The sequence below is a fragment of the Cupressus sempervirens genome, chromosome 11 (assembly GCF_028749045.1).
Source record: "Cupressus sempervirens isolate cs-2001-9-10 chromosome 11, ASM2874904v1, whole genome shotgun sequence".
In the NCBI taxonomy this organism is placed as follows: domain Eukaryota; kingdom Viridiplantae; phylum Streptophyta; class Pinopsida; order Cupressales; family Cupressaceae; genus Cupressus; species Cupressus sempervirens.
This window is the reverse complement of record NC_143128.1, coordinates 596,717,946-596,737,434: the sequence shown is the minus strand read 5'-3', so window position 1 is coordinate 596,737,434 and position 19,489 is coordinate 596,717,946. Positions and strand designations below refer to the sequence as shown.

At 37.9% G+C, this 19,489-nt stretch overlaps 1 protein-coding gene across 6 annotated transcripts in view; it reads right to left on the bottom strand.

Annotated features, from left to right (window-relative positions):
- Positions 1 to 2,086: 2,086 nt before the first annotated feature.
- The window catches only part of LOC149531084 (DNA-directed RNA polymerase IV subunit 1-like), a 179,863-nt gene continuing 162,460 nt past the window's right edge, over positions 2,087 to 19,489 (bottom strand). For 5 of the 6 annotated variants that reach the window (XR_016359176.1, XM_089811579.1, XM_089811581.1 and 2 more), the window contains one exon: positions 2,087 to 2,705. Coding sequence is in view for 5 of the 6 variants with exons in the window: in XM_089811579.1 (XP_089667705.1) it covers positions 2,544 to 2,705 (162 nt within the window). In the remaining variant the exon portion in view is untranslated. The remainder of the gene's footprint in view (positions 2,706 to 19,489) is intronic. The other variant, XM_089811582.1, reaches the window with a different exon arrangement.

The following is a 19,489-nucleotide window of genomic DNA, read 5'->3' as shown; positions in this document are numbered from 1 at the left end:
AAAAATCTTACTGTTTAGAAAAAATCTCACATCGGTTCTTTTATCAAAGAGTTCTGAAGACATGCTGACTTGGACCACTATTTTTTCACGAAAAATTACAATGGCCCTTACACATCAATCCATTTCAAACATATTATTACAAATGGCAGGAGACTTGTATAGTTTGGTTTAATTAATTTACTGAATTGAATTTGTGGATATAATTTTTAATACTTCTTATATTTGGGAATATAAATTTAAAATAATGTATTTTATTTTAATTTTTATTCTAAATTATTTGACAGTACTTAAACAAATTGTTAATTAAAAAGTAGAAAATTAGGTATATTTAATTTAATTGTTTTTCTTTTATTTTAATTTTTAAGAAAAACTGAAATGAATTTTGATTGAGAATTACATTATAATTTTATCTTCTAGTTTTCTTCTTAAAATGACCTCCATTTCTATTTTTTATTAAAGTACAATGTCTATGGAATTTAAGCTTCTTCCTTATATCTTTTGTTTGTTGTCTTTGATATAGTATATTAGCTCTTTTTTATTAATTCTCACTCCTTCATAAAGGAGGGACTCCAGCTTTCCAAGAGCTCTTGTTGTAAAAGTACCCAAGCAATCTTAAATTATGCATAGAAGGAAAAATTAGATACAACTTTAGTCTCAAAGTTGTATTTAATATAGAACCTTAAAAACTTCAAATTATATGACTTTTATTGATGGGAATGCTTGTTCTTAAAAAGTTCGCTAAGAATTAATTTTTGTCTGAATGCAGAAGTCCATCGTTATACACAGGATGTATGAGGTCCCAGTAGAACCCTCAACTACCAAGAAATTTAAACTGTTTATTTTTGAAACAATAAATAATGATGATAATCATAAGACGAGGAATTGCCGATGCCTGTGAGCTACGAAAAAAGGTTTACGATTGATAAGTAGGAGATGTTAATAATCCGAACAGAACGTTAAAAATGACTGAAAGACAAGATACGGTTTTTCAAAGGGGGTTTTCATCCAATGTTTTTCTAAATGAATTCAAAACAATCACCATCTATATTAATGATATTGGGCATAAGGAAGAAAACGTGTTTTAGACATTAGGCAGATGGCTAAAATATTGTAGATTTCTCATATTTTGTAGTCAGGATAGGGCTAATCGGTGGTGATTAGAAATGGTATCAGGAAAAAAGTTCGTAAAAAGAACTATAATTCATGCAAATGTGTAAATTACATCCAATGTGCCTATTAATATCTGCATATGCTTGGAGGGTGAAGGACAAGTTTATATTACCATATTCGAGAAATGTTTACTGTACAGGTTTTGCTTAGTGCGAAGAGCTTTCCCAGGTAAAATATCACATTATTAGTTTGGTTTTCTATGAAGTTACAATTCATATCAGATTATATGTACACTGCTTTCCTTGAACAAGTTTAACGAACTTTTATTCTCTACACAATTTTCGCACCTTATTCCTTCATCATTGAGATAATACTCATAGAAATATTGATATACCTACCAGATATTGGTAATGCGTTACCACAAAGAGTCCCAACAGAAGCTCTTTTGAAGCCTCCATTTTTATTTAATTTTCTTTGCATATGCACAATTCCCAGCTTCAACGAATAATCTTCTTTTTTGGTCCAATCTGAAGAGAATAATTGAATTAAATTTAAGAAAGAATTGCCGTCCTGTAAAAACTAAGAAATGGATTTTGATTTCTCTCCAGTGCTTTAGTACGTGATCTGAAAGAGAGTGCATTATCATAGGTGCAACTTTGTATGTACATATGGATACATTTACTTCAATATAATATTATAAAAGGGAATTAGCTCTCCCCTAATGTATCTTGTAATGCTTCGGAATACATCCAGAAGAATACGAGTAGATAAAAGCGTTTGGAAAAACTTAATATCGAAGTGTACAACTGTGTTAATCACAGCCATTGTAGATCCCCTTCTCATATTTTGCGTATGTAAAATATGAAAGTTGTTACGTTTCAGCAAATGGAATCAAATTTCAAACAACTGTAGATATATATCTCTTAGTGCTTTGTGGCTATGCTTGGAAAATGATTATGCAAAAGACTGCAAAAAATTAAAAAGAATGCTAGCAATCAATATAAAAAGTTCACGGGAAAATTAAATCTTCTAATGTAAATTTACAATGCAGCAGGCTAGCTTTTTACTTCTATTTCACCTGCAAAAAGAGAGTGTTTGATGGGATACAATACATCATGGTAGTTACTTCGGACAAAATCATTGTTCATATTCACACACAGTAGGTGGTGAAACTATGCAGCTAAAATTTTAAAACATTTGTGAATAGATTAATCCTCTGTTGAAACATCTGTGCAAACCACTACCAAGCACCACGTTCCTGGATATTCTGAGTTGCGTCTTATCTACCAATCAGGAAACACGGATCTTCTGTTTAATAAAGAAGTCATCAGAAGGCTTAATGTAACTCTTTTTCAAGGAACACAATGCAACTCTTTTTCAAGGAACACAATGCAAAAAGAGGGGGCTAGATGGGATAAAATACATCATGGTAGTTACTTCGGACCAAATCTTTGTTCATATTCACACGCAGTAGCAGTTGAAAACTTTGCAGCCAAATTTTTTAAACATTTGTGAATAGAAAAATCCTCTGTTGAAGCATCTTTGCGAACCAATACAAAGCACCGGGTTGCTGGAAATTTTGGGTTGCATCCAACCTGCCAATCAGAAAACAAAGATTTTATGTTTAATAAAGAATTCATCAGAAGGCTTAATTTAACTCTTTTTCGAGGAACAAAATGCTTGCAAAAATTTCTGTAGTAAACAATTGTCAAAATCTTAACCTACATACTGGTTTGGTGAAAACCATTTATATTTGAAAATGATTTCGAATGTACTGTATATTCTACAAGCTATGCATGTAAGCAGTCTTTAGGGAAACTAGTACAAGCTTATGCACCTATTTGTACTCCTCTAATAGAAGATTTCGGGTTGTATGCCAATCATGCTTCTAAACTACAATTCTGTAAGATAAATGACCACAAATTATGCTGCTTCCAAAAAATTCATCTTCGGGTTTATTTGAGTACCCAACTTGTCAACAATGAGAAAGGTCAAAGGGGGAAATTCCAACAGATAAGGGCTATAATTCCTCAACAATAACATTGAAATCAACCATGAGGCAGAATATGCCAAGGTTACTAGGAGACGGGGCACTGAAGACTTTGGGGACTGGTACAGCTAATTTTCAAAAATAGGAGACGGGTACTTGCTGATGCCAATTCATGTTTAATATAATTTAATAATTTCTAGAAACTATCATGATATAGAATGTTGAAAACAAAAACGATGGTAAAGAACCATGCAATACTCCAAAATGATCATAAATATTCACCATGCAAACACAACAATGAATAGAGAACAATTTCAGTAGTACTTCAGCAACAATTCTCTAGCATAACTCGAATGCAAATGATGAGAGCAAGCCTTATAGGGGGCTCAATTACATCGAATGCCTAAGATTAAATCAGAATCAACGGCCCATTAATCCACAAAAGCCCTAATAGGGTTTTCATAACCACTTTTACTAGTGAAGCAAAAATCTGGATGTAATCGGTATTGATTTGTAGTCGTTATGGTAGCCAATTTTTCCCCTCAATTAATCGGCAAAATTAGTCAACCATAGTCAACAATTTAGCAGACTGATTAATTGCAAAAAAATGTCCCTAAATCGCAATTAATCTGCACTAATTGTGTCCAGCAGTTGGTGGCAAAAAGAAATTGTAAATGGCAGCAAAACAAACACGCTGTTTTCCCTATTTAGTGCTGCATTATCTGTACAGGAAGCATTGGACGGAAATCATTCCTCTGAATCCTGAGCATTCAATCTTGGAATCCAATGTCTGAGCTTTCAGTTCTGCATTCAACCATTTTGGAATCCTGAGTAGAGGAGGCATGTAGAGCCCAGTTGCAGAACTCGGTTTTGGATATTTTTGCTTGCAAAGGCTTAATACAGGTATTTAACCATGTCTTTAATTGGCCGTTTTTGCTTGTGCAGTTATTTTTGGTCATTTTTGCTTGCACAACCATTTTCGGCCTTCTATATATTAAATTGTATTTTCTGTTTCATGCTTACACGCCTATAAAATATGATATTGGATATGGCTTATATGTCTCTGTGTCTTAGACCACAACCATTTTGTAGCCACTGTTCTAATATTGTAGCCATTTTTTTAGACTGTCTTCCAGTGGGAGCTTTAAAGGGTCCTTTTATTAGCCGCCAAACTCAACCAAGTCTCTTCAAACTGAGGAGCCACAGTTGAACATGACAGTACTCTGCACTGAGTCTGAAATTCCAGTGGCATGCCAAACATGGTTTTCCAAATTAGAGGGAATCTAATAACAAAATGTCGTATTATAGGAATGTTTGGCTTTTTCTTTACACTACTGTTGCAAAGTATCTAAAAAAGTGGCAACTGGTTTTTCATTTCTTCTCATGGACAACTTTTTTATTTTGAAATCTTCATAACCGAATGCAAAAATAATCAAAGAACTAGCGATGTTAATTTAAATAGTTTAGAGCAGTTTATTCTTTATTATTGATGTTCATGATCTATGCCAAGAAACATGGAGAAAAATGTTGTAATACTAATGACAAGGGGAGGCATCAATTTATATGTTCCCTTAGCATACCTGACAAACATGTCAGACTGACTATCCAAGCATCTGACTTTAGTGTCTTTATTTGTACTTGTCGAATAACAGATCAACTTTTAGATTTTTAACTCTTTACTTCCATTCAGTTGGCAATGCTTTGCTAAATGGATAAATATTTTTAATCTTTTTATTATAAACACCTGTAAAAATATACACACCAAACATAAAATACGAATGAAAGTTTTGTATGCAGTTTAGATGCTACAGGTATGTGAGAAGTGAAATAAAATGTTCTGATATGCATATTTTGTAATTTCATTTCTTTTACAAAAGTTTGTCTCAGAATACATGTACTCATTTGATGCTTTTCTCATCCTGAAATAAAATTTTATGTTTGACTCGTCTGTAATAAAATTCTCTGTAATTGTATTGTCTGTTCATCGTATTTGTGGTGAGTAAAAAAATTCTCTGTAATTGTATTCTCTGTCCATCGTATTTGTGGTGATCAGAGATTAACAAAAGCATCACTGTATTGTCTGTTGATTGCAAATTTACAATACATTATGCAGAAATAAAATTTTGTAATAATAAAATTTTGTGTGGAGATAAAATTTTGTATTGTCCATCGACTGCCACTATTACTTGTCTGCCTCGTAAAAGGAAGAAACTGTTATGAACAACTCACAATATGTCAATTGTAATCTGCAAATGATGAGTTTTTTATTGTTTTTTGCTAATTCACGTGTCAATATTTATTATTGACTACCATGTTTAATGTGATTAACCCACCCCACTTGAACATTACAATGCTAAAGGCTGAATTAAAATGCTTCTACAGATTTGATTCTCAATCACAATGCCATTTAGAAAAACTTTGCATGGATGCATTTTACACCGATTGTCGGTAGCTCAACAAAGGTTAAATGCAATTGGTGTCTGAATACTGTCAGTGGCGGAATTTACCGCTTCAAATGGCATTTGTCAAGAGAAAAGGAAAATAACACTACAATATGCAAAAATTGTCCTGTGGATGTTAAATACCAGGCCAACTGAGAACAAGGCAAGAAAGGCAAGAACTAGGATTCAATTAGGTTCTTGTTCTACAAGTGTTAGGAGGAATCAATAGAATGAAGAAGATGATAAAGGAGAGGGTTTTAGGGAATCTGTGATCAGTGGGAAAACATCTACTATGACACATGGCCCAAACACAAGTGGAGGGAACATCAATGATTTCGATGAATCTCGTAGTATGCTGAGATCACAAATTACTTTGGATAGTACGGGGTGTAAGTTGTTTATGAACAGGCACTGAAGGGGATTTCAAGAATTTATTTCTCCTCTACCTTGGCATTCCATGCCTGCAGATCTCCATATTGGCAAGCTATGATGGATGGTGTTGCAGCTGCAAGGCCTTGGTTTAAGGCCCCATCTAATGATATGATGAGGGTTGGTATGCTCGATGATGCAGTAAAAGATGTTCAACATGTGTTGATGAGCATCGGTTAGAGTGAGTTAGTACAGGGTGCACAATCTGTTGAGTTTTCACGGATCTGCTACAAATGTATTAAGGACTGCCCTACTAGGTATGTATGTTCCAAATGCAACATCAACTTAGATGTATATAGAGAATAGACCATGAATAGAGGTCCCTCCACCTATATTGTATCTCATATACAATTATATATAGGTTTATCCAACTGAAGCTATCAAATATCAACATTCCCTCTTAGCTTAGAAGAATAAATATTACTTCAGTGTAATATTACAAATAACAATTTTAAAGATATCTCATTTGATATTGCAGAAGATTTCCACCATTTGATATCACATTTGATATCATGAGTATTGGCCTTTCAAAATATCAACACATTCAAAATTCACCAAGTAAATAAAAGGTTTTGATATCATGTATGAAATCAAGAGTATTCGTCTCTTAGGATATCAATGATATTCACCAAGTACTCAAAAGTGGTGCAAGAAGGACAGTGAATAACTAGGGCCAAGGGCTCACCCAGCTATCCAATCCACCTTGCAAAGTAAACACAACAAAAGAAAACAACAAAGAACAACACCAAGGAGAGAGAGAGAACAAAACACTTCTATTGATTTATCAAATTATCAGCATACATGCCCAGCTGTAAAGCCTTCTGGGTTACGACCAGATACAAATATAACTTCAAGATCCAGGATCCAACTTCAAATTTGCACTTTTAGGCACATATACTCCAAACTTTCTAAAACCCTCTCAGTTCTCTCCAAAATTCCACTTCTAACCTAAGCCTAAGCACCCTATTTATACTTTGTCAAAACGGCTTACAGAAGATTCTAGAACATTACATCAAAGAAAGGCCGACCTCAAAACGGTCAACACTCATCCCTAGACAAGATCCTATCATGAAATTCACAAACTAAATTAAATACAAGAGTCGGCTCCAACTAAGAACCAAAACATAGGCAACTTGGTCAAAGAAGGAACCGAGCATCAATAAAATAACTGGTTCACTTGGCGTATGAACACTCGGCCAACATTGGGCAGCTCGGCAGCAACTAGAACTCGGCAACAACTGGCAGAATGAATGAAAATGAGCAGGATTGCAAGGAAACCCAAGATGCTCCTACATCAAACAACTAGGGTAGAAAGAAATGATTTTCTTGAATCATGCAAGTGTCACAACCTAAGCTGAATCCAACTCAGATTGGGAAATCCATGTAGCATCGTCCATTGGTCTATTCTTCCACTTCACCAAATACTCAGAGTAATCTTTTCCTCTTGTGCTCTTACTAATTCTCTGATCCAATACATGTTCAACCTCTTCAATCTGCTTCTTAGGATAACCATCTGATACAACAACTTTATCATCTAATTCATGATACTTACACAAATCAGCAACATTGAATATATGAGATATATCCATGTCATTAGATAACTCAACTTCATCAGCATTACCATTGTCAAATTTCTTCAAGATCTTACAAGGTCCAAGCTTCTTCGTCTTTAACTTACTATATGTTCTAGTAGGAAATCTAACTTTCTTCAAATGAACCATCACCTAATCACCAACTTCAAAAACATGATATCTTCTAGACTTATCAGCATTCTCTTTGTACTTCTGATTACTTTGTTCCAACTTCAACTTCACTTTCTTATGCAAGACTCCATCTCAATAAATTCTTCCCTACAACACTTCTCTTCTCTTCACCAGTAACATCCTTTAAATCTGATATTCCTCTAGGCTGCATTCCAATAACAATCTCAAAAGGTGTTTTCCCTGTACTCCTATTCATGGAATTATTATATGCAAACTCAACTTGTATCAATATCAACTCCCAATTATGTGGTTCATCTCCAACTAAGCATCTCAGCAAATTACCCAACCTTCTATTCACAACCTCTGTCTATCCATTTGTCTGTGGATGGAATGTAGAGCTAAATTTCAACTCAATACCCATCTTTTTCCACAAAGTTCTCCAAAAATAACCAACAAACTTACTATCTCTATCAGAAATAATACGTCTTGGTAATCCATGCAATTTAACAATTTCTTTGAAGAAAATTTCAGCAACATGCTTGGCATCTGATGTCTTCTTACATGGTATAAAATAAGCCATTTTAGAAAAGCTACTCACAACAACAAATATAGAATCATACCCCTTTACTGTCTTAGGTAGCCCAAGAACAAAATCCATATTGATGCCACTCCAAGGTTTCTCAAGAACAGAAATAGGTATATACAATCTAGTATTCTAACTTACTCCTTTTGCAACTTAAGAAATTCCACAACTCCTTACAAACTTCTAAACATCCTTGTACATCTGTGGCCATTAATACTTATCCTTCAACAAACTGAATGTCTTATCAATTCCAAAATGTCCAGCGAAATCAGTTTTGGCGACTTGCAACTGCTTTGCGAAATGTGCTCTGCTAGGGTTTGTACAGTTTTTGTCTGAACCCTTTTTGTCGCGTCGCTTGTCATTCCGCATTTAGTGTGGGAATTCCTTTTAGATATAATGGCCTCGGCCCTCTCCGGACTAGCAGTTGTTGCTAGTGCTGGAGTTGTTGATGCATGCGAGAATGGCCCTGCTGAGCAAACCCCTGTGCAAGTTTGTGCCCAAGGTGTTCCACGAGGTAATTCCTCTCCCAACCTAGTTTTGAATATCTCTGCTTTTGAATCTGCTTGTCAATGGCTAGAAACCCAAACCCTTATTGGGTATTTTGTGGGTCGCACTCCATCCGAAAGCATGCTATGTGAATGGGTGACCAAGGCTTGGTCCCCCGAGGGGATTCGCCTTGAAGGGATTCAAAACCTCACAAAGGGCCTTTTTCTATTTCGTTTTGGTAACCCCTCCCAGGCCAAGAGTATTTTCAGCCATGTGCTATGGACAATTCGCTCGTCTCTGCTTGTTTTTCAGAGATGGTCTCGAAACTTTTGCATCTCGGATGACCACAAACTTAGGGTTCCAGTTTGGGTAGAGTTCCCTAGGTTGCCCATCCCTTCCCAATCTTTCCTCCCAAAAATTGCCCAAACTATGGGCAAAGTGATTTGTGTAGAACTGGACAGAATTTTCAATGCCCACCCTCAGCGAAGGGTTTGTGTTGAGGTCGACCTCTCTAGGGACCTTAAAGAATCAGTGGAAATTCATATCAGTACTACCACCTTTACCCAAAAGGTTCTTTACTTGAACCTCCTGAATACTTGCTTTTATTGTCAATCTACTAGCCATAAGATAAAGGATTATCCTATTCTTGAGCGCAATGGCTCTCCGGTCGAAGAAACCAAGTCGGCTCCAGCCGTAAAAAAAATGAATGGATGACAGTCGTCAAGAAAGGCAAGGGCACTGCTGAACCAGGCCCCGTTTTTCAAGAACCTAGCCATCCCAGCCCCAATGCGGCTCCTCTTGGTCCTACGGCTCCCGAGGTTCCCATGGCTATGCTGCCACCTATTTCAAACCCTGCATCGCGGGGACAGAACAGCCAAAGGTTCAAGCTACTTGGGTTCGTGTGCCTCAAGCAGCTTCTATGATTTCCTCTTAGTCGCTTCATTGCTCTCACAGTCCTGAAGGCCGGAATGTAGTCTCTATCAATAGGGATAAACAAAGAGCCATTTCTTTGGGTGACTCCTCATTTGAATCCTCTGCTTTCTTGCACAACAATTTTTCCTCTCTTGGGGGCGAGGAGAACATGCAATCTGGTTTATAATGAATTTTCTTTCATGGAATGTGCGGAGGCTAACAAACCTCCCACGAAAATATTATGTTCATGATATCAAGCGTAGGCTTGGCAATATTGATGTATTGTGCCTGCAAGAAGTCAAAGTCTCTAGGTTTCTTCTCAACTCAGGCTGTCGTGTCATATGGCCGGATGGTGTTAGTTTTGCCTCTCAACATGAAGCTGGTCGAGGTGGTGTAGTCACTCTCCTCTCCCCTCGGCTTTTTCCTTTTGTTATTTCTCATGGTTTTGACCCCATGCAGAGAGTTGTTTGGATTTTGTTGTCTTTTCAAAATCATTCTTTTGCCATTGTCAATGTCTATGCCCCTAATGATGCAGTCAAGCGTTCACACCTGTGGAGGTGGCTAGCTGATCATTTGCCGCCTGCCACCTGGATATTCTGCGGAGATTTCAATATGGTTGAGCTAGCTATTGATAAAGTGGGCCTTCTGCCTTTTCGATGGTTAGTTGGAGAGGGAAGTCTGGTTTTACATGCGAAACAAGCTGGGTCTTTTTGATCCCAATGTTTACCGCTGCCAACTTGATGGCGTCTGGTACACTTGGTCCAACTTTCAAGAGGGATCTAACAGGGTTCTTAAAAGGTTGGACCGTGCTATGATTTCTAGTTAGTCCTTTTTTTCCTTTTCTCACACGAGTATGCTCCCTGTCAATCCACTCCCTAATGTGACTCTTTCTGACCATTTTCCCATTCACTTCTCCATTAGCTAGCATTCTGCCCCTCCTCGTAATTGTAAAACTCAGTTTTTCCTTAATACGTCCTTACTGTCACATCCACCCACCACCTCTCATATTTACAAACTTGGAATCTTGAACCTAGGCCCCAATCCACTTCTAGGTGGATTCAGTGGTGGAATGATGACATCACCCGTACTGTGAGGTTTCTTCGCATTTATGGGAGAGAGTTGGCCACTTACCGCAAGAGATCATATGAGGCCACTACCAAAGATCTCTGTATGGCCACTGAAGCTCTAGCCATGAATTTGTTTGACACAGATCTCCAGGTTCGGCTTGCCAACCTCCGCCACCAGAAGCAGGTTGTAGACAACTATACTGCCCAAGAAGCTCAGCTCAAAGCCCGCCTACACTAGTTGGAGGTTGGAGATCAAGCTTCCAAGAAATTTTTTAATGCGTTGAGGGCTCGCTATTCGACAGTTGGGATCAAACGCATTTGAGAGGGTCAACACTCCTTTTGTGAGCTTCCTGACATTCTACAAGCTTTCGTTTGCCACTATGAAAAAGTTTTCACAGCGCAAGGCCCTTCGAAAGCCTGAAATCAAGCCTTGCAGACTTGTTTGGATGTCACTCCTAAAAGGCTCACTCCAGAACAATGTGTTCTGCGAGTAGAAGCTCAACAAGGTTGTTTTCTCCATGGCAGACGATAAGGCCCCTGGTTACGATGGTTTTCCTTGTGAATTTTACAAAGTCTTTTGGGAAGAGATTGGACCAAACCTGCATAAGGTTTACCTTGAAGCCTACAATTCCTGCTCTTTATGCAATATTATTAATAAGGGAAATATCAAGTTCATACCTAAGGTGGGTGACCCTGAAGATACATGCCTTTTTGAATGTCTCTTACAAGATCATTGCCAAGGCTCTTTCTCTTAAAATCCGTCATCTTCTTCCTCAAATTATTTGCCCTAAACAAATGGGTTTTACCAAATCTCGTTATATCCTAGTCAATATAATTGTTGTGTGAGAAGAGATGAAATGGGCTTGGCACTCCAAGCAATAGGCCATCTTTTCTTAAGATTGATTTTGCCAAAGCTTATGACCGAATAGAGTGGCCTTTCATTCTTGCAATGCTTTAGGCGCTTGGGTCTGGCCCTACTTTTCTGCAATCAAACCAAATGCTTTTTGGGGATGCCTCTGCTTGCATCTCCATCAATGGTCCTTTAGTCTCAAGCCTTTGGGCTTTATTGTTCAATTGCCCTCTCTATATGTGTTGGTTGCTGAAGGTTTTGGGTACTTGCTCACAAATGCCATCTCACAAGGGAGGGTCCGTGGTATTTCCCTTCCGGACTCCCTTGCTTAGCTTGTGAATGCCCATTTCGCAGATGACTCCTTCCTCACTATCATTGAGGATGAGGAAAATGTTACCTTTGCACTGCAATGTCTTGACAGCTTCTGTCTTACTTCAAAGTCTGCTATACAATGGTACAAAACCCTCTGCTACAGGCAGTCTTCCCTTCCCCTACCTACTTGGCTTGGGCAATATCAATGGAAATGGGTCCAGCATGGTGAAGTTTTTCATTTTCTGGGCATCCCTTTTGCCTTTCAAGCTTCTGTCGTTGAGCTCTGGAATGCAGTCCTTGCACGAATAAAGAAGAAGCTGGAATATTGGATCACCAAACCTCTCTCCCTTGTGGGCAAATTCCATATTTGTTCTGTGTTGGCCGCCACTCATGTGTACTACTCTTCCTGCTGGGCTCCTTCGAAGGCCTCTTATCTCAAACTTGAGTGACTGCTACACGACTTCCTCTGGGCTTCAGATGCTTCTCACCAGGGCTTTCATAGAGTTGCCTGGGATTTTTGTTGTCTTCCCAAAGAGTTTGGCAGCCTAGGCTTGTTGTCTACCCAGAAGCAAGGTATTGCTCTTTGTGCCAAATGGGTTATCCGAGCTCTTTCTAGCAATGAAGCTTGGAAGATTTTGTTGCAGCATTGCATTTCTTCAGGCTTTCCGGTTCACCAGCCAGCCAAGAAGGGGATTGGTTTTCAGACCTTTCTTGTGACCACTGAACCTATTCAGATTCAGGGCACTTTTGTTGCCAAGAGTATTTGGAAAGTCTAGAAAGCAGTTAAGCCCTAGCTTCGATGGGCTAGTGATGGGTTCAGAGATGGGCTCTCCATGAACCAACACAATCTTTGGCGGTCACCATTATTTGCTATCCAAGGTGTTCCCCTGGCCGAAGTACATGGGGCTAGTGCTCTGCATTTTTTTAAACGCATTATAAGAACCCCTAAAGATCTTTTCTCCAGAGTTACTATGAGCTTACGACCGTGGGAGGACATGAAAGTGCATTTTTGGCTCACTCGTCCAAATCGCCAAACTTTTGATCTTCTAGTTTCTACGGTCCTTCCACATTTGTTACATAAAATTGGCATTCAGTCTTCTCGCCCTTGGTGGAAAGACTAGAAGTGGTATCCAAACACCCCGATATCAACTACAAGCCTAGGTTGGGCTACCGATGGTTGGTTCCTCACCTGCCCATGGTTCAAATTCTCAACCAAAGATGGCATTTGCAATCTTCTCACCGTACTTGGAGTCATAGGTTTTCCACTGTGTGGCAAACCATTACTGAGCCTAAAATTGTGCATTTCGCCTAGTGTATTCTTTTCTAGGTCTTGCCTTTGGTCCCCCAGCTACGGCATCTAGGTGTTCTTGACGCCCATTGCCCTTCCTATGGTCAACCAAAGACTTTTTTGCACATTTTTTGGTTCTGTCAACGGGCTCAATGTTACAAGCGATGGATCCATGATCTCTTTTGCCCCTTCCACCCAAAACCTTTCTCTTGGCATATGGTTGTTTTGGGTGACAACACTCAGATTCACTTCAAGTACTCCCAGATATGGCATGCTTTCAGATTGGAGATCTTATTTACCATTTGGAAAGATCGCAATGCAGTTATTTATGTTAATAACACACTTGACATTAATGTTGCTATGTATGCTAAGGCAAGTATTTATAACAATGTCATGTTGCAGATTCAAGTACAAACAAATAAAGTGGCTCTGGAGGTGGCTCACCTACAGGAGTTGTTGGCACATTGGGGAAATGCCCCTTGTATGGTAGCTTGTGTTCTGCCGGATTCTGCCTCCTGCAACCATACCCCTCCTTGTAGTCGTCGTTGAGGACGTAGCAGTTCTGTTCGCCACTCACACACACCTCACTCTCACCCGCACTGCTCTCCCAGCAGTGGTGCTTTTGGTCAATGCCGCTCTTCTAGAGGCTCTGGTGGTCGGCACCACTCCACCTCACCTCCTTAGAGGTCTGGCTCTCAATGGTCCCCAATGGCTCCTCGTGCTACTCCTACTACCTGTAGGCCCTCTGCACATTCAGACCCCAAGTGGTTGTTTCCTTAGCCAAACTTAGCCATTTCTCCTCCCAAGCCTGAGGGAGAAAAAGAAGAAGATGATGTTGTTGCTGATGACGAACGGGCTCCCCTTGAGCCTTCTACACACCCCACCCCCGAGTGGGGATCTGACGATAAGGATCCTCCTCCCTCAGGTGGCACTACACTGGCAGCCTGAGGTTTTTTATTTTTTGAAGTTTTTTCTTGATGAATAGTTGATATTCGGCCTTAGGCCGTATGAACTTGTAGGGTGATCCTGTTTCCCCCAGCCCCTGTTTTTGTGAATATGTAACTTTATTGTATTTTTTTTTAATATAAGGGACTATTCATCAAAAAAAAAAGTCTAGCAAATCCACCACAGTGTTTTTCCTTAATCAAATTAACTCTCATAGAACTTTTTGGTATACACTACTGAATTCCTTTGAACAACATACCGTCTTGAATGAAATACTCATCATAGTTACTCATGTGATCTGATTGATTTGGTGCTCTGCACTCTCTCCATGCCTCAGAAAATTTAGGGTCAATAACATACAATTCTTTCATTTCATCAAAACCAAGAACTTCAACCTTCATCTTGGTCAATATGGAATGTCTTCTGCTCAATGCATCAGCAACTTGGTTAGTAACTCCACTTTTATGTTTAATCCCAAATGTGAAACTCTGCAAATACTCAACCCACTTCATATGTCTTTGATTCAATTTATGTTGACTTCCCAAGTATCGTAAAGCTTTAAGATTAGTATACAACACAAACTTCCTAGGAATCAAATAATGTCTCCATTTCTTCAAGGCTTGAATAATAGCATAAAACTCTTGATCATACACAAAATACTTCCTTTTAGCATCATGCAACTTCTCACTAAAGAAAGAAACAGGTTTACCTTCTTCACTTAATACAGCTCCTATTGCACTACCACTTGCATCACATTCAACTTGAAATACTTTATTGAAATCAAGCAAAGCCAATACAGGTAACTCAGCAACCTTTGTTTCAATGTCTCAAAACTCTTATTAGCTCTATGTGTCCACTTGAAATCCTTTTTATCTCCTCTCATTGTCTTAGTCATAGCATTACAAACAAAATTGAAACTCTTTAAAAACTTTCTACAGAAACTAGCCAAACCATGAAATGATCTTACCTCACCCACATTCTCAGGTGTAGGTCATTCCAAAATTGCTTTAACCTTCTCAGGATCCATTCTCAAACCATCAGCTGAAATCACAAATCTAAAATACACAATCTCCTCTTGCATAAAAGAACGCTTTTTCAAGTTGATCATCAACTTCTCCTCCTTCAATCTCTGCAATACTTGTCTAACATGCTCAATATGTTCTTCTTTAGTATTACTGTATATTAGAATGTCATCCAAATAAACAATCACAAACTAACCCAAAAATCTCTTGAGAAATTCATTCATAAACCTCATGAAAGTACTAGGTGCATTAGTCAAACCAAAAGGCATAAAAAACCATTCATAGAGACAATCTTCTGCCTTAAAAGCAATCTTCCATTCATCACCTTTCTCTGATTCTGATTTGATGATAACTACTCTTTAAATCAATCTTGGTAAAATACTTTGCTCCACTCAAACAATTCATTATATCATTCATCCTCGGCATAAGAAACCTATATTTCACTATGATCTTATTAATAGCTCTGAAATCAATACAGATTCTCCATTCTTCATTCTTCTTAGGTGCTAATACAACAAGCACAACACATGGACTCAAACTTTCTCTAATCAAACCTTTCTGCAACAATTCATGCACCTGCCTGATAAGCTATTCATTCTCTGTAGGTGTCAATCTATATGGTGTTCTATTCGGCAAACTAACTCTAAGAATCATATCCATAAAATGACTTATACTCCTTATTGGTGGTAAACCATCTGGTATATCATCTATACAACAATATCTTCATACTCTTTTAGCAAACTTTCAATTTCATCTGGTACTCAGTCTACACTAGCATTTTTTACTGTCACTTGGTTACCACTATCTATCACTCGATCATTACTAGTTTTTGTTACTCAGTCATTACTACCAAACTTAGTCTCTTAGGGATTATGGCAAAACAAACTTGGTTCCTTTTCACTTCCTTTTCAAATTGCTTTCCATTAACCATGCAAACTCTTACAGCAGTACAATTAACCATTTGGACTCTCAATCAAAGGCAACAATATTTGTTTTCTCTCAATCACCCAAAGAGTATATTTATTCAATCTTCCATCATGTATAGCATGTCTATCATATTGCCAAGGTCTACCCAACAAAATATGACAACAATCCATAGGCATAGTATCACACAAAACATCATCAAAGTAATGTCCAATCGTGAACTTCACAATGCATTGCTCACTTACCAATATCTTATGCTCATCCTCAATCCATGAAACATGATAGGGTTTAAGATGCTTTAGCCTCTATAACTACAACTTTGTAACCAACTCTTCTGATGTCGAATTTGTTGAACTTCCACCATCAATGATCACTTTACAACATTTTCCAGCCATCTTACATCTGGTCTTAAAAGACTTCTCCTTAAGACAGGTTCTTCATCAATCCCCTTATTACACAAGGTTTTTACCATCAGAATTTTTCCAGTCTCAGTTCCACTTGATGGACCCTCAATGTCTCCTTGAATCACAACATTTTTGTTGCTTTGCCCATTTTCAAAGGATTTACATTCAAAGGATCCATGCCCTTCTTTACCACCTCTAGAATAAGAATTACCTCTTCCTCGGTAAGAACTAGTACCTCCTCGGTAAGAATTACCACCCTTGCAATCAATTTTGTTTTTGTCATCACTTTTCCATTTAGATTTGCCCTTATCTTGCACATAACTATCAAATCCGCCACCTTGTCCATAAGATCCCAGCTTTCAACGCATATTGGTATGCTTCTTCCACGCTTTCCAATTTCACAAAACTTATTTGATCTTGGACTCCAGACCTTAATCCATTTAGATACCTTGCAATTTTCTCAACATCATCATCCACATGTCCAGATCTAATGTCCAATCTATAAAATTCCTCAATATACTCCTTCATAGTCATGTCTCTTTGTCTCAAATTGCATCTTTCTCAACAAACTAACTTGGTAATCAGCTAGAAAGAATTTGTTCTTCACCTTGTTCACCATTTTCAACCAAGTCCTGATCTTCTCCTTTCCTCTCCTTTGTCTATCAGTTTGCAAATGCTCCTACCATAGTGAAGCATGACCCTTCAACCTAGTAACTGCAAGTTTCACCTTCCTATTATCAGGAATGTTTCAATGAACTTCTCCATATCAGAGACTTAATCCAACACAACATTGGTGTCCAATTTTCCATCATAAGGAACAACTTCTACAACAAGCTTTGAATGTGCCCTAGAGAATACTCTCAACAATCTTTCCTCATCTTAATCTTCTTCAGGTTCTGGGTTAGGGTTTGGTGCTATTGCTTCATCATCACTTACATCATCAAGATGTGATCCTCTCCTCTGGGCTGTCTCCACAACATCTAATCTGGCTGCAATTTGTCTCAAATTATCCATTATGACATTATTAGCATTTCCTCTACCTCAAACCATCTTTACAATCAGGTTCCTACAAGATTGTAACTATCTGCAAGTTATAGGACAAATCTTGCCACCCTATAACCAAATCCAACTTAGGATTCTACATGATTCCAATCTCCACAAGGATGAACCTCTGCTCTGATACCACTTAGTGCAAGGAGGACAATGAATAACCAGGGCCAAGGGCTCACCCAGCTATCCAATCCACCTTGTAGAGTAAACACAATGGAAGCAAACAACAAAGAACAACACCAAGGGGAGAGAGAGAGAGAACAAAATATTTCTATTGATTTATCAAATTATCAGCATACATGCCCAACTATAAGGCCTTCTAGGTTACGGGCAGATACAAATACAACTTCAAGATCCACAATCCAACTTCAAATTCGCACTTCCAGGCACATATACTCTGAACTTTCTAAAACCCTCTCAGTTCTCCCCAAAATTCCACTTCTAACCTAAAAGCCTAAGTACCCTATTTATACTTGCCAAAACGGCTTACAGAAGATTCTAGAACATTACATCAAAGAAAGGTCAACCTCAAAACGGTCAACACTCATCCCTAGACAAGATCCAATCATTAAATTCACGAACTAAATTAAATACAAGAGTCGGCTCCAACTAAGAACCAAACCACAAACAACTCAATCAAAGAAGGAACCGAGCATCAGTAAAATAATTGGTTCACTCGGCATATGAAGGAACACTCAGCCAACACTAGATAGCTCGACCAACACTAGACAGCTCAGCAACAACTAGAACTTGGTAGCAACTGGAACATGGCAGCAACTGGCAGAATGAACAAAAATGAGAAGGATTGTAAGGAAACCCAAGATGCTCCTAAATCAAAAAGGTTTTGATATTACATTTGATATCAAGAGTATTGGTCTCTCAGAATATCAATGATATTCACCAAGTACTCAAAAGGTTTTGATATCAAATATGATATCAAGAGTATTAGTGACCTAGCTTATCAATGATATTCACCATATACTCGATTTGTTTGATCTCGTAATATAAGTTATTGTAAGATTGTCATCTTACAACAACTTTCGCAAATAAGAGTGACATAATTTGGAAGTCATCACTTCCTCATGATGTACACAGAGGTAGGCCCATTAAAATCACATAGTCACGAGGTATATTCATGAATCATAGTCCTCTTGACTACTACAATTTATTGATCACGAGAGAATCTATCTCAGCTTGGTTTACTCCCTCTAAATCAATATAACTGAGATCACCACAAGTTCACTAAACCAGATCCTCTATCTGCTCCCCTCTTTCAAGGTTGCTTCTAATGAATGTAAGGCTCCGTCTAAATCTCAATCTCTTTCTTCTTGCAATAGTATTCTCGAAGGAAAAGATCAAGACAGATAACTCTTATAGTATGTATTGAAAAAACAACCAAATAAGAGTGAGATTACTATAATACTCAAGGATAATAATAATATTTAGTTTTTCTAATAATGACTATGATATGAACAAATAATAATATCATCTCTATTCTCAAAATGATATTATTATTCTATTCTTACTAAAATAAAATTCTTACTAACATTCAATATTATTATGAATTTCATTCCATTTTATATTTCTAATAATAATATTAGGGCCTATTTGGTTGTTGGAATACAACTGCAATAGTCATTAAAAATTAGAGTATGATTTTTACTCTTTGTTTGGTGTGTGGAATTGGAATGGGGAATATGACTATGTATTCCCATTTTAGCCCCAAAATGAGCTTTTATCCATTCCCAAAAATTCCTGTTATTGGAATGGGCTATTCCTAATCTGACTTTTCCAAAATTAAGATTTTTTCGAATCCGTGGAGTGATTGAAGGCAATGGGAGGGCAATATCTGTTGAAACCAAGTTTGTGTGCATTGAAACCCATGGCAATCTGCTAATTTAGCCGACATACGTACGAATAGAAAATCCAAAGCGGGCGCTATTCTTGGACTCCCATGAAGATGATCAGCCAAT